The following is a 14,985-nucleotide window of genomic DNA, read 5'->3' as shown; positions in this document are numbered from 1 at the left end:
CAGCAAACCAGAACACGAACATGAAGGCGAGTCAGCAGAGGCATATGGAGGGTGATAGCAGGGAGAACACACGGTAGATTCACAGACAGACCAGCAACTAGTGCACCAGTAGACACACAGAAGAACACAGGGAGACAAACTGAATACACTCACATGAGACACAGACCTTCACAATAAAACAGGAAACCCCTTCACAAAGACGCAGACTAGACACAGAAGTGAACCTACACTAAACATAAGACACAAACCCTAAAAACGAATAAACAGAAACAGAGAATTCTAATAATAATCAACAAAGCGCAGAAAATAATCCATAATGCAAAAATAAACCAAAACATAAGAAACTCAGACCCAGAACCGTGACAATTACCAGCATTGACAACGCAGGCAGCTTCAGATATGAAGTAAGATTTGTTTTTCATTGGAAATGCAAATAAATGTAGAAAAACTTGATTGCATTTTATATTATCTTCCACAGTCCATGTGACCATTGTGAGGAAAAGTTTTTACATTTAACACTTCATTCATAAAGTGACCAGAACGTTGTCCAGCGGGAAAAAGAACCTTTTTTCTCTCATTTCTTAACTTTGTCATCCGAGTGCATTTGACAGCTAGCCTGTTGTTTTCTGTTTTTTACCATCACACAGTAAAGCTCTGTACTGCAGACCAGTAGTAACTGCTTTACAGCTGATTTTAACCTTATCATGTCAGCATCTTTGCAGATTCTTTCAGTATTACTGTTGACATGGATATTTCTCTTTACTAATCTTGACTTCCAAATATGACAGCAGCTCGCCTGGTATTCTGAAAAGCCATTTAATTAAACTCATGGACAGTTTTTGTTTTGGAGAGCTGGTCTCACTTGAGTTTGCTTCATTGGGCTCTATTTGCATTTGTGCAAAAAAAGAAAAAGGTTAATAATTATTTTTAGTTTGCTTTGAGGGCTGAGAGAGACCGAGCATAAAACACACTGAGAACATCCTTGGCCTCTTTTACTGCCTCCCGTTTCTACCTCGACCACACATAGACATGTTGCAAGGGTGTCTGTTGAAACAGTGATGATTAGAGGGAGGGCAAAATGATCAATATTATTATTTTCTGTTAATGCAGCTTAAATTTCTTATATCAGAACGATTAAAATCAAATGATTTTTGCCTTGGCAGCCAACAGAGATGGATTTAACCCTGAAAAATGATATAAAGAAATGCATCGCCTTTCTCACCAGCTTTGGGAGAACAGTTGCAGGTTAACAAGAAGAAAGGGAAACGCTGGCGTGGTCTGGGAAACAAATACTCCAAAGATTAAAGGAAATTCTTCTCTTATTTGTTTGCTGCAGCCAGCACAGCTCACTGTGACCGAGCTTTGATAGAAACAGAATGTCATTTTCAGGCGTCCTCTGCCTGCTCTCTCAGACCTGTCACATCACCCTAAGCAGGAACACCAGAGGATCACTCCCATCTCAGGCCAGCCTGTCGACACATAAAGAGCAGGAAGCGTGTCGTGAGGACAGAGTGAGTGATGACGGACTGATGGCATTTATGTGTTCTCCTGCTTAAAGCACAGCAGTGATGAGACTCTGCAATCAATAGATGTCAGTGGTGTAGTGTAGATCCCCACTGACTTCAACACTCAAAACGGCAACAATCAAGCAACTCCCCTTTAAGAAAGCACTCGGTGACAGTGGAAAGGAAAAACTCCTTTTTAACAGGAATAACAGGCTCGGGGAGGGACGGCCATCTGCCTCGACAGACAGACAGCTGATCATCAGTTGTTGTACAGGTCAGGCGCCCACAGTGTAATCAAGTCAGAGTGTGACACACTGAGCTGTCTCACAGTTCAGTTTTATTTATACAACAGCAGTCGCCTCCAGAAGGTAAGGAATACGTATCCGAGTATCCGTAATTGATTGATTGTAATCTGTGTGCCACGTCCAGATCAATGTGTAACTTTTATGCAATGAGTGTTTTTTGTGTATTTTTGGTGACATGGAGAAGGTAAAACATGCCTTTATTTCAACACGGCTTGACTGCTGTGATGCTGTTTTTTTGGAGTCAGCCAACGATCTCTTGCTCGTCTTCAGCTCATTCAAAATGCTGCTGCCCGCCTCTTAACTGTTACCCACAGCTACGAACGTGTAACATCTGTCCTGTCTTCTCTTCATTGGCTTCCTGTTCGTCACAGGATTAATTTCAAAGTCCTAACACTGGTTTATAAATGCCTTAATGGTCTTGCTCCCCCATACCTTTCCGAGTTACTTCAGCCTTACATTCCTTCACGGACCCTCAGATCAGCTGACCAGCTGCTGTTGGTTGTCCCAAAATCAAGGCTTAAACGTAGAGGAGAACGAGCCTTTTCAGTTATGACCCCAAAACTTTAAATATTAGACGGGCACCTTCGTTTCCTGTTAAAATGCTTTTGAAAACACACCTTTTTTCGATAGTGTTCAGACTGGCTTGAGTTGAAATGGTTTCTATGTGTTTTATTATGTTTTATGTGAGTGTCAGTGGTTGTATCTTTTGTTTCTGTACAGCACTTTGGGCAAACTTTTTGTCTTTAAACGTGCTATATAAATAAACTGGATTTGGATCTTCTGTCTAAAACTGCAATAAATCAAACTACCATTAAAAATGAGAGATTGTGATTTCTTTGTCCCCCTATGGATTCAGCATTCATCGCCCTCTGGTGGTTTCCTTCCTGTGTGATAAGCTTTGAATGTTTTCTGCTTTCAGACTGGATTGTCTGACTCGACATCACTCTTGTTCCCCGTTTAGCGATCTGTCCACAGGATTTACATTAGAGCAGCAGACATAAATGGCTCCGAGATGCTTAATAAGATATCAGACTCTGGGTGTCCACAGAGAAAATAGTGCTATACTTTACTTTGTGCAGCACAGAGGTCTAAACTCTGTTTACCCTCCGGCCTGCTGAGGTGCCAACTGGCAGTAAATCCTGAGCACAGCAGGCAGGTTAGCACTTAAACAGCTTTGGGCAACATCTGTACAACTACTGTATCATTTCATGACACTCACCTGCTGGCAACAATGATTTAAAGCTCCTCTCATATAATCTGCTGTTATGTACTCTTCTGCGACACGTGTTTTGCAGGTTTTTTGGTGGGGCTTGTTTTTTAGATAATAAAATATCACTCAAACAGAATGAAATGTAAATACATTCATAGCGATGTGTGTGCATATTTGAAATGAGGCAGCCAGTTGATTCTGCATTCAGACTGCTTCCTGTGAATCGGTCAAATACTGGAATCCTTCATCTAACACGAAAACATGTTTTTGTCCGAACATTCGTCCATCTCTTCAAATCAGGAGACTCAAAAACTGAAATGAGTCATCGAGCGTTTTGCTGTTCAGATGTGTAATCACACACTGAGCTGGACGCAGGATGAGTAATCCCTGCTCTGACAGTTCAAAATAAATATATAGAAACATCCTCAAGTGTCTGAGATGTGCAGGCGCTGTTTATCGCAGCCGTCGCAGAAACGTGTCTGTTTGTGTGGCCGTCTCGGGCACGTTAACAGTCACCTCTGTGGTATCACGTCAGCTTTTAAAGTTAGACAAATGTACAAGCTGAAAGTGTGAGAGACTTTTAGCCCTCATTATGAGTGTTGTTATTCAGAACATCGGGCTGTCTGCTTCCATCTTTTTGAATCTTTTTCTTGTGTTTGTCTTCAGGTGGAGCGGGAGATAGCTATTCTCAAACTCATAGAGCATCCTCACGTTTTAAAGCTGCACGACGTCTACGAAAACAAGAAATACCTGTGAGTATACCCCACCCTCAGTCAACACTGTTGACACACTCTTTTTTTAAAAATATAATGTGTGAAAATACAGTTTTGTTTTTCTTTATTGTTTAACAGCGTTAGGAGAGTTTGTAGGCTTTGAATATAGCAGGTACTGCATTAAAGCAGCGGTCCCCAACCCCCGGGCCTCGGACCGGTACCGGTCCGTGAGTCGTTTGGTACCGGGCCGCGAGAGTTGAGGCTCAGGTGTGAAATGTGTGGTTTTCAGGGTTTTTATCGGTTTTCAGCGTTATTTTGTTATCGTTTTTATCGTTAACTCGGTTTTCCTGGGTCTTTTCACGTGTGTTATGAATAAATTTTCTTTTTTTCAGTACCGGTACTAGTTTTATTTTGTTGTATTTATCCGCGACACCTTAAAGGCCGGTCCGTGAAAATATTGTCGGGCATAAACCGGTCTGTGGCGCAAAAAAGGTTGGAGACCGCTGCATTAAAGTGCTCGTCCAAATGTTAATGTATCCAGGAGAACTTTAGCTTTGAACTTTTTAACTCGCGCTGCCACAAGTTTCAAATAAAACTGACTGATAAGTGTGAAGTAGTCAGACTCGAACGTCAAGGAACGTGATGGGGAAGCAGACTCAGGTTTCCAGAGGTGAGCAATTTATTTACAGTGAACTCCATCTTACGTGAAACTTAACAAAACTTCCCCCCAAAGTAACTAAATTAACAAAACTCAAAGTACATGGATGCGGTAACACAGCTCACCTCTCCTCCCTCAGTCTGGCAGAGACTGGCTGTGTATAAGGCCCATCAATTTCCCTTCAGTTAGTGCAGCCAGTGCCACTCACTAGAGCTGACCGACCTAAAACTCTACACAGATGACTAAGAATGACAAAAACCTCCTCTCACTTCTGATTAGCACATTTACACAGCTAAACGGATCTATTTATTAAAAAAAAGATTCAACAAATCCATTCAGACCTGGAAACAAACAAAAGGAAGCATTTCTATGGTAGAAGAAACCCCTCCTCTTGGTTCAACCTGCTGATGTCATATCTGACATCATCAGCACTTTAAAATGAGGAAATGCTAGTTGGGCCTTTCTCCACACCTGACCTGCATGAAGACTGAAAGAAAGAACAAAGTATGAACAAATGACTTAATCTGCAACATAATAAAATATAAAGAAACGTGTAACTGAGTATTTACCTTAATTTGCCAGCAACAGAACGCACAAACAGACCCAGGATAGTCGGGCAGCAGTGTTACTTTGACACAATAATGTGCATAACGTGCAAAAAAAGATCCGTGGAGAGCATTACAATTGCTCATCTACTTTGTCACAATGAGCATGATGCCAACTCAAATTAACAACAGCACGAAGGCCTTTCATCAGTCCGCTTAAACCTGAAGAAATCGAACCCATTCATCCAGAGTTGAGTTATAAAAATATAAATATATAAAATGCTAATCTAGTAAGTAAACGTGGTGTATTGTTAAAATGAATATAGTCATTATTAGACACATTCATTTTCAAATTATGGGTAATAAATTTATTCATATTTTTTTAGATTAAGTCATTCATTCATCCTCAACTTCAGGCCTCAAAGATGATTCAGACACGGTGTCCATAAACAAGCTTGGAAACTGTTGCTATTGTGAATCCACAGAGAACGATGCTACACTCTCATATTAGGAGAATTGTAATTTTGCAACGGCTCTTTAACGGCTGACAAACAGCACTGATAAAGCAAACGTCTAACTAACAGTCGGCAGTACTGTACAACAGTACAACGTTTACACGAGCAGCAATCTGAGCTCCGGGATTTGATTAGAAATGCTTCTTTGGTTCCCGTCACTTTAACCGGCCCCGGCGACTCAAGCGTTCGTGTACGGGTTTTATTGTATACATTAATCTCATGCATGTGATGGCTGCGCTCCAGTGGCGTGGCTTAATATGTTGTTCAATAATTGATAAAGGTGCTGCTGTCAAATGGAGCGGGAATTTGTTTTCTTAATGTTGCGAGGACGGGGACGAATGGTCATCATGGATGCAAACAGTTTGAAATTCTCACACTCACAAATCACGCCCAAGCGTGTTTCTAATTTAAATAGCTGTGATGGGTAAATGCTTGAGCAGATCCCTTAATCTGCTAATAAATCAGGCCCCGGGGAAGATGGGCTGCAGGAGGAGCCGGCTCAGCACAGGAGATGGATAAAACCACAAACCCACATGGGTTGTGGATTTTCTCAGGGATTTATGTTGTGCATCAATGTGGTGACTTCAACACATCACAGCTAAATACTCTTTAGTTTATAACCCAATTATTTCAATAATGCTTCTTTCGATTTGAGGGGAAAATGAACCAGAGGATCTGTAGGGACTCGGATGGGAAGTACATTTAATGTAATGTTGCATGATTGGAGGTTCTTTACTAACAAAACTGTGGGAGATCTTTTAGTTTTGGTCCAGTAAATTACACCGATTTCTGTTATCGTGTGTTTTACTTTACTATTTTATAGCAAAAATTGCGACGGCTGAAATAAGGTTTGTCATCTCAGGTTGTGTTACATTTCTAGGCAGCAATCAAACTGAAAGCGACTGACCACGAGAGGTCGCTTTTCTCGAATTGTTTCTATCTGCAGAAACATTCTGGCTAATCCGAGGCGTGTTTTCAACACATTACTGATTAGTTCAACACACAACTAATCATTCCCTTTATATGTCTATGCGTCTTCTTACTTTGCCTTGGAGTCACAACAAAAATGGAAAGCAGGCTGATGTTCGGACACATTGCAGAGGACGGGGTTCAGACGCACCCTAAACCATTGGTTGTGTGTCTTCACTCAAAGTGTTCGGTCATAAAGGCTAAAAGTCCCTCACACTTTCAGCTTCTACATTTGGCTCAGTGGCACGATGTCACATGCACGTGGTAGTGGTCACACAAACATTTCTGCGACAGTTGTGATAAAGACTTGCAGCTGCAACACAATTTATTAACCTTCACTTCATCACTTCAAGATAATGATCTTATCTTTTGGAGGGAAGCAGCAGAAAACAATGAATTCTTCTAGGAGACGGTTCTGTTAAGAACCCCACGTTCCAGACACGTGGCCAAAGACTTCTTACTAATTTATGGCTGTGGGTTGTTTTGGCTTTGTTCCTTATATGTAGTCAGTGTTAGTGAGCTGTCAGGACAGGTTAGCATATTAATTACAACAAAAAGTGGTCATGTTGAAGGTTTCTCTAAAATATTATTATAAAAAGAAAATTGGGCTAAAAATGTGTTTATGGTGATCAAACTGCATCTCAGTAGCCCTAAAAACTGGCTTTTGTTACAATGTGGGAAACTCCATTATCAGTCAGACATTAACTGTCCAGGTTCTCAGTCACCATCAGTGACAACTCTAACTGCACAAAAAGCCAGTTTTTCAGTTCAATTCAATCCAGTTTTATTGATATGAACAGTCACCTCGAGCAGAATGATTATTCTCTTTGTGTTCTAATTGCAAAGTGTTGGGAGAACAATTGAAAACATTTACATCTTCTAATAGGGTTAAAACTGCTGATGACATCACAGGGTTAAAATGTATAACTGTAATACTAATGTACAGCAGTCCCTCGTTTGTCGCGGGAGTTACGTTCAAAAAATAACCCACGATAAGCGAAATCCACGAAGTAGCCAACTTTATGTTTTTTACAATTGTTATAGATGTTTTAAGGCTGTAAAACCCATCACTACACACTTTATACACTTTTCTCAGACAGGCGTGAACATTTTCTCTCTTGTTTACTCACAAAGTTCAAACCTTCGTAGAAAAAGAAGTCCAGTGTTATAGAATGAAACCAAAGGCTCCCGCAGGTGACGACGTTTCGTCGACATTGTTGTTTGTTGGGGAGAAAACTTACAAACACACAGTGCAGCACTTCAGAGTCACACTGCTAGGATCGAAGATTTATGTAAATATGACAAACTGAAGACATTCTGTACTGTACAGGAGACACGGCACAAGATTGATTGACGGTGGTCTACAGCCAATCAGGACGCAGAACACAACGCGCTGTAAAAATAAATAAATAGAAAATAGAAAGTATGCAAAATTGCACAAAAAACCCGCAAAACAGCGAAGCCGCGAAAGGTGAACGGCGATTTAGTGAGGGACCACTGTAGACATGACTGCAGCAGTAACTGCTCCTTGTTTTACTGGTATTGCAGGTTTCAGAGGTTTCCCGTCACATGTATTTGGCCTCTGTCTTCTTTTGCAGATACCTGGTGCTAGAGCATGTGTCTGGTGGGGAGCTTTTTGATTACCTGGTGAAGAAAGGCCGGTTAACACCGAAAGAGGCTCGAAAGTTCTTCAGACAAATCATCTCCGCTTTGGACTTCTGCCACAGCCACTCCATATGGTTTGTCACTCAGAGACAAATATTGGGTTTTATCAGAGGGTTGGGTTTTAGCCAGGAGTGCTGGGGAGAAATGGACTTTCCATGTAACTCTGTTCTACAGGGCAAACATCAGGGTGCAGTAAAACAGATAATTTATCACAGCAATTTGTAATAATACATTTTCAAAATTACACCAGTGTGTGGGTGAGTCTCAGGTAGCTCCGCCCACACACATCAAACGGACCAGGCTCTGCTCTGAGCCATTATAAGTGCGACCGTGCACAGTAAACTGATCTCGTTGCCTTTGCTTAAACGATGGGGACCAGGTCTGCAGCCACTCTCAGGAAGTTGCTGTCTTCAAAGCAACTTTGGTGTGTTAATACGGCAATAATAGGACAGGCATCAGTCTGCTATCAGTGTGACTGAATGAGGTCAAAGGGCAATTAAATGTAATCTGTTTGTATTAATACGCCAGTTAACTGTGATAAATCTGCAAAAATTGCAAGTCTGTGTCGGTTTCTTCAAGTCTTTTGTCATCCTCACCCCACACAATTAAACAAAAAGTCACATGAAGTGCTCAATATCCAGTGTCCAGCTGAGTCTCGTATTGCAAAGACATGTTGCAGATTTAAGGTCAGGCTGACTGCAGCGTGAGGGCAAAAATCTGTTTACCAAATGCAGTATCGTAAAACTGAGGCAGTCGTAATGATAGTTAACAGAGTTCATTGCCCCGGCCTGCTTCTTCACCTTTGAGGGAATTTGCATTTAGTTTAATGTGCACTTAACGAACTAATAAAAAGATCAAAGCATTCTTACTGTAGTTTATATTCTAGGGATTGTTTATGACTTTTCTATCGTTTCTACAAACACCGGAGTGTTTGCTCCATTCGGATGTGTGAAGAACGGGTTTCCTCCTGCAGCCTCTTTCCTCATCAGCTGCAGCCGGGGCTGACTTTAGAGGCTGCAGCTCCTCTTGATCTCTTTTCATCTCTGAGACCACCTTTAGTTCCTCCACACATGACTGCAACACAAGAGCAATTGCACATCAAAGATGTTCTGCCTTTGAGTCTCAGCGCTAGACATCAAGTGTTCGACTTTTAAGGAGCACATTTATTCTCCGCTGTGTGTTTTCTGTAAGAAAGACGCACAAAACTCGAGCTCTGTATGCCTGCGTTTTATGTCCCTCGCTGGTTTTAAGTAAAACTGTGGACTCGTATTGGCTCTTTCAGTCGCTGATGAGTTGCAATCACCTGGTCTTGATTACAGAAAACATTAAAGGCCGTTTCCCTGAGGAGGTCGGGACATGACTGCGAAAGCTGGCACAGCTCTGATGACCTTCTGTATTCACTACTTTGAGTCGAGCCTCGTGGGACAATTTAAAACTGCTAAACTGATCAGTGTGGAACAGATTCTTACAGTGCATGATCCTGGTGTACTGTAGAGGCACCAGTGTTCACACTGGGAACATCACAAAATGGGAAAATGAATGTTACATTTTTAAAAGATGGACGTCCCATCACGTATTATTCTCTGCTGCCCTGGTTTAAAAGCATCAAGCTGATCTTGCTGTCACCATCACCCCTGTCCTAAAGCATAGCATGCTTCATCCTCCCACGTGACTTTAATCAGAACCATAATTTACAAAATCAATTTGTAGACTCGACTCTCTATAAGTAACGTGTTCACTGAGGTCACAGAGCAACTGAAGAGTCATTTTCCAATAGTACTTTGTAATGTCACCATTCCTGAAGGATCCTGTGGACCTCAGCGTGCAGACAATAAGACCTTGAATAAAGGTTAGAAACCAGCCTACGCTCCAGGTTCAATTATGTGTTTACTTGTTCTTTACTTGCCCTCAGACTGTTTAGCACCACCAGGGTTGCAGCTGAAAATATAAGGCCCATGTGCATGTAGAGTCATGGCTCCAGCTGGGCTCAGATTGTCTCACTTATTATTTCCTGCTGTGATGTTTGTCCTGTTGAACAGAGTCATATAACCAATTCAAGTCCCTTGAAAAGCCACCACCAAGAAAATGTATCACGAGTAGACTCATGTAAGGATCTGTCTTTGCTGTTCTCTGGCAGCCACAGAGATTTGAAGCCCGAGAACTTGTTGTTAGATGAGAAGAACAACATCAGGATAGCAGACTTTGGCATGGCGTCTCTGCAGGTCGGGGACAGTCTGCTGGAGACCAGCTGCGGGTTAGTATTCAAGTTATTGACTTGCAAATTATACCAAGTGAATGTCTGACACGTTATGCTTTGAGTTCTTTATAACGAGCACCAAACGTGAACATGCTGAACAGAACAATAGATGTTATTACTGTTCTAAATGTAATCCATGGTTATTATTTGCACGTCTTGATTTGCATGACTTTAAATCCCTTTAACTCACCAGTCTTTCCATTTACCTCTCAGCTGAAAACCTGCTTTAGCTCTTTGTTTCTGACTCTCTCTCGAGAGACATAATGGTTCACAGTGTCATTTTTCCAGCATCTTGTTAGAACCAGTTGCTATAAATCAAAAACGTAACGAAAAATGATTGTTCCAGCAGTAGAAACCTTTCCTAGTATTTTGTTGTGTAGTCTTTGTGGGCTCTACAGGATATGTGCTGGTCAGCTGTAGGCCAAGCAGCATTTCCCAGAGTCAGCCATGTGGAACGGCTAAAGCTTGGCTGCTCTGGCTCAGAAATGCTGCACAAAGCAGGAGGGAGACAAATCTCTGCAGTCCAAGTGCTCCAGTATACAAACATGTGGACAGTTTGACCCTGTGCTGTGCATGTTGTGTGCTGGCTGTGCGTCCGAATCGCCAATAAAACAAAATATGATGTGGAAATGTTGGCAAATCTGACATGTGATGTACCGATACATGCCGAGTCTTTCTTTGGGGCGTACCTCATAGTCTGATAGGATGGATACTGGAAATCTTCCATATAACTGAACCAGTATAGGGCGTCCTTTACTTCTGGACCTAGTTTAGACTTCTGCACATGGATTTTTTTATCTGCATATTTTCAGTAATTTATGGCTGTTTGCTGGGCATTCAGTGCAGCTGGCAGTACGCGTGCATCGATTGGATTCAGTGGGGCTTTCGAGTCGCTAATAGTCTTCAAGCTCATGCTGACACTGTGTCCGTGTTGGGGTCTGTCAGATTACTCTTTCGCTGAGCGATCCTTTAAATATCTCTCGTAAGTCAAAAGGTTCTTTCACTTCATGTGACGTTAATGGAATTCATTAAATGAGCAAGCTGCCTCCAGCAGGAAGGATGAAAATTAGCTCGGGTGTAATTAGATTGCAGTTAGTGTATTTTGACATGACTGTGTTTGAGTAGTTCAGATCGACTGGGTTTACATACATTATCATAATTAAGTATGTTGCGAGTGAAGATGGAGTGTGTGTTTACTCTGCGAGTTTAGATGGGATGCTGCTGGAAGAAGTCATGCTCTCTGCTTCGTTTATTCCATGATGAATCTGCACAGGGAAGCTCCAGAGTACAGTTAGTTCTGCTGCAATTGTGCAATTATTAGATTATTTAGAATGCAGACATGAGAGGAAATACTAGAGAAAAATGACCATGTTTCAAAAAGCAGAAAGTGCAATATTTAAACAGGAAGGCAAAGAGCACAGAGCCCACATTTTGGCACCGTGCATTGTCAGTACTTAACGCTCCCTTTGACTCTATCACAGCTCGTGGCGCTCTTTCTGCAGCACTTCAGAGTCTTTCACTTTCTGGCATATTTTCGCCCATTGCTTCTGCAAGTGTCTGCTACGACTGTGAGATTCTTTATCCATCTTCCTGCACTGCTCTTTGAACACTCAGATTTTCACTGATGGGGGTTGTGAACTGTGAGAAACATGGCAAAACTTTTGTGCCTCTTCAGGTCGTCTGTTGTGGATTTTGAAGGATTATTGTTCTATTAGAGAGGATTTTCTCTTTGAAATTGTCTTGCAAAGTCTGACAACCATCACAGCAGAGATGGTTGAATTCATTCTTCCATTGACCATCGTTCAACAGTCTGCAGAAAAGACTCCTGCAGTCCAACGAGTGGTTTGGATATCTTACAAGCTGTTATTAGAAACTGAGGAAATTGCACTAGCGGCATAGCGATGCAGTGATGAGCAATGTAGCATCACAGCAAGACGATTCCTGGCTCAAACCTCTGGTCGGGGCGTTTGTGAAGATGTTGCATGTTGTTGGTTTCCCCTTACAGTTCAAGGCCTTTCGCCCAGTGTCACCTGGGACATGGATGGATGGATCCACTGGGATGGATCGAAGCTGACTTCTTCTTTGTGGGCATCAGTTATGCTAGTTTTCAGAGTGCTATAAAGCTGTTTAGGGCCTTGGTTTCAGAGTCACAGTATCAGAGGCTTAAAGACATACCTGCACTTGACAGATATGCTCTTAAAGGTCTGGCACTATGATAAACGACATAAAAGAAAGCCCATGTCGCTTTTCTAAAGACATTTTTTTGTCTGTCTTACTACAACCTTTTTATGAGTTTCTATAACTTTTGTTTAAAATTATTATTATTTTTTGCCGTGTGTTGGATGCTGCCGTGCGTTATCCAATAATCCGAGCCGCCACAGCACAAGATTCTGTTTTGAGGCTGTTCGATGTTATGTAATACTCTTTAAGCATAAAGAAATCTGTCATGCAATAAAGACTGATGTCATTATTTTAATGCATGTGAGGTAAAGACTTGCGTGTTTCAAGGAACTGCTATCCAGAGCATCAGCTTATACTTCCCCAGTGTATTTATTGTGCTTCATGTTGTATCCTGAATGGCCGCCTCTTCTTACAGATCTCCACACTACGCCTGCCCAGAGGTTATCAGGGTAAGTGCTCGCTCTCTTCTTGTCTGTCTCTTTCTTTCATTCAATAATAGGAGCTCTGAATCAGAGTGGCTCTTACATCACTGCTCCATCCTCTCTGCATTCACCAGGCTTCCTCGTTCCCTCTCACTTGTGCGTCTTTATTGCCATATTTCTTTTTATTCCCACTTCCAGCTGCCCATACCTGTACATCTTCATAAAGTCAAGACTTTCTTTTCAGTTTGATCCCTTTTTCTGTGATAGGGTCTTAGTTTTGATTATCATGGGGCACTTCTATCAACAGTATGCCCCGAGTGAGTGCTCTGTACTCTCTGAGGTAAAGGGTCGTAATCTGCATGGTTTATTTTTTTATTAAATATTTCTCCCAAGTCGAAAACACAAAGTTGCTGTTTAAAAATGCCTGTTTCAAATGTATGAAATAGACATTGTTTTTAGTGGACAGCAGCCCAGCTCTGTTTCTATGCTGTCAGCCCCCTGAGTCAATACTTTGTAGAACCACCTTTTGCTGCAATTCCAGCTGCCAGTCTTTTAGGGTCTGTCTCTACCAGCTTTGCACATCTACAGACTGAAATCTTTGCCCATTCTTCTTTGCAAAACAGGTCCAGCTCAGTCAGATTAGATGGACAGTGTTTGTGAACAGCAGTTTTCAGATCTTGCCACAGATTCTCGATTGGATTTAGATCTGGACTTTGACTGGGCCATTCTAACACATGGTTATGTTTTGTTTTAAACCATCCCATCGTTGCCCGGGCTTTATGTTTAGGGTCGTTGATGCTGGAAGGTGAACCTCCGCCCCAGTCTCAAGTCTTTTGCAGACTCCAAGAGGTTTTCTTCCAAGATTGCCCTGTATTTGGCTCCATCCATCTTCCCATCAACTCTGACCAGCTTCCCTGTCCCTGCTGAAGAGAAGCACCCCCAGAGCATGATGCTGCCACCACCATATCTGACAGTGGGGATGGTGTGTTCAGAGTGATGTGCAGCGTTTTGCATTTTGGCCAAAAAGTTCCATGTTGGTCTCATCTGACCAGAGCAGCTTCTTCCACATGTTTGCTGTGTCCCCCACATGGCTTGTGGCAAACTGCAAACGGGACTTCTTATGGTTTCCTGTTAACAATGGCTTTCTTCTTGCCACTCTTCCATAAAGGCCAACTTTGTGCAGTGCACGACTAATAGTTGTCCTATGGACAGATTCCCCCACCTGAGCTGTAGATCTCTGCAGCTCGTCCAGAGTCACCATGGGCCTCTTGGCTGCATTTCTGATCAGCGCTCTCCTCGTTCGGCCTGTGAGTTTAGGTGGACGGCCTTGTCTTGGTAGGTTTACAGTTGTGCCATACTCCTTCCATTTCTGAATGATGGCTTGAACAGTGCTCCGTGGGATGTTCAAGGCTTGGGAAACCTTTTTGTAGCCTAAGCCTGCTTTAAATTTCTCAGTAACTTTATCCCTGACCTGTCTGGTGTGTTCTTTGGACTTCATGGTGTTGTTGCTCCCAATATTCTCTTAGACAACCTCTGACGCCGTCACAGAGCAGCTGTATCTGTACTGACATTAGGTTACACACAGGTGCTCTCTGTTTAGTCATTAGCACTCATCAGGCAACGTCTATGTGCAACTGACTGCACTCAGACCAAAGGGGGCTGAATAATTACGCACACCCCACTTTGCAGTTATTTATTTGTAAAAAATGTTTGGAATCATGTATGATTTTCGTTCCACTTCTCACGTGTGCACCACTTTGTGTTGGTCTTTCACCTGGAATTCCAATAAAATTGATTCATGTTTGTGGCTGTAACGTGACAAAATGTGGAAAAGTTCAAGGGGGCCGAATACTTTTGCAAGCGACTGTATTTCTATAAATCTGGGACTACAAATGATTTTAGATGCTAATTTTATACATTTTTGAGAAATGAGGGCTGCGATTTTTGGTCAGTTAATGTGTTAAGGCCCAGAGCAGCCAGGGTGATGTTTGGGAAACATTTTAGGATGAAGCTCATCTCTGTGTGTGTCTGCATGTGTGC

The 14,985-nt window shown here is 42.1% G+C and overlaps 1 protein-coding gene across 6 annotated transcripts in view; it reads left to right on the top strand.

The window, feature by feature from the left end:
- LOC120724509 (serine/threonine-protein kinase BRSK2-like) overlaps positions 1-14,985 on the top strand; it is a 141,578-nt gene that overhangs the window by 88,510 nt on the left and 38,083 nt on the right. For all 6 annotated transcript variants that reach the window (XM_040016725.1, XM_040016728.1, XM_040016726.1 and 3 more), the window contains exons 3-6: positions 3,687-3,772; positions 8,019-8,159; positions 10,223-10,339; positions 12,939-12,972. In XM_040016725.1, coding sequence (XP_039872659.1) covers positions 3,687-3,772; positions 8,019-8,159; positions 10,223-10,339; positions 12,939-12,972 — 378 coding nt within the window. The remainder of the gene's footprint in view (positions 1-3,686; positions 3,773-8,018; positions 8,160-10,222; positions 10,340-12,938; positions 12,973-14,985) is intronic.

This window comes from Simochromis diagramma, unplaced genomic scaffold (genome assembly GCF_900408965.1).
Source record: "Simochromis diagramma unplaced genomic scaffold, fSimDia1.1 OVJJ01000692.1, whole genome shotgun sequence".
Classification (NCBI taxonomy): Eukaryota; Metazoa; Chordata; class Actinopteri; order Cichliformes; family Cichlidae; genus Simochromis; species Simochromis diagramma.
The sequence above is the reverse complement of the archived record's forward strand: the minus strand, read 5'-3'. Positions and strand labels throughout refer to the sequence as shown.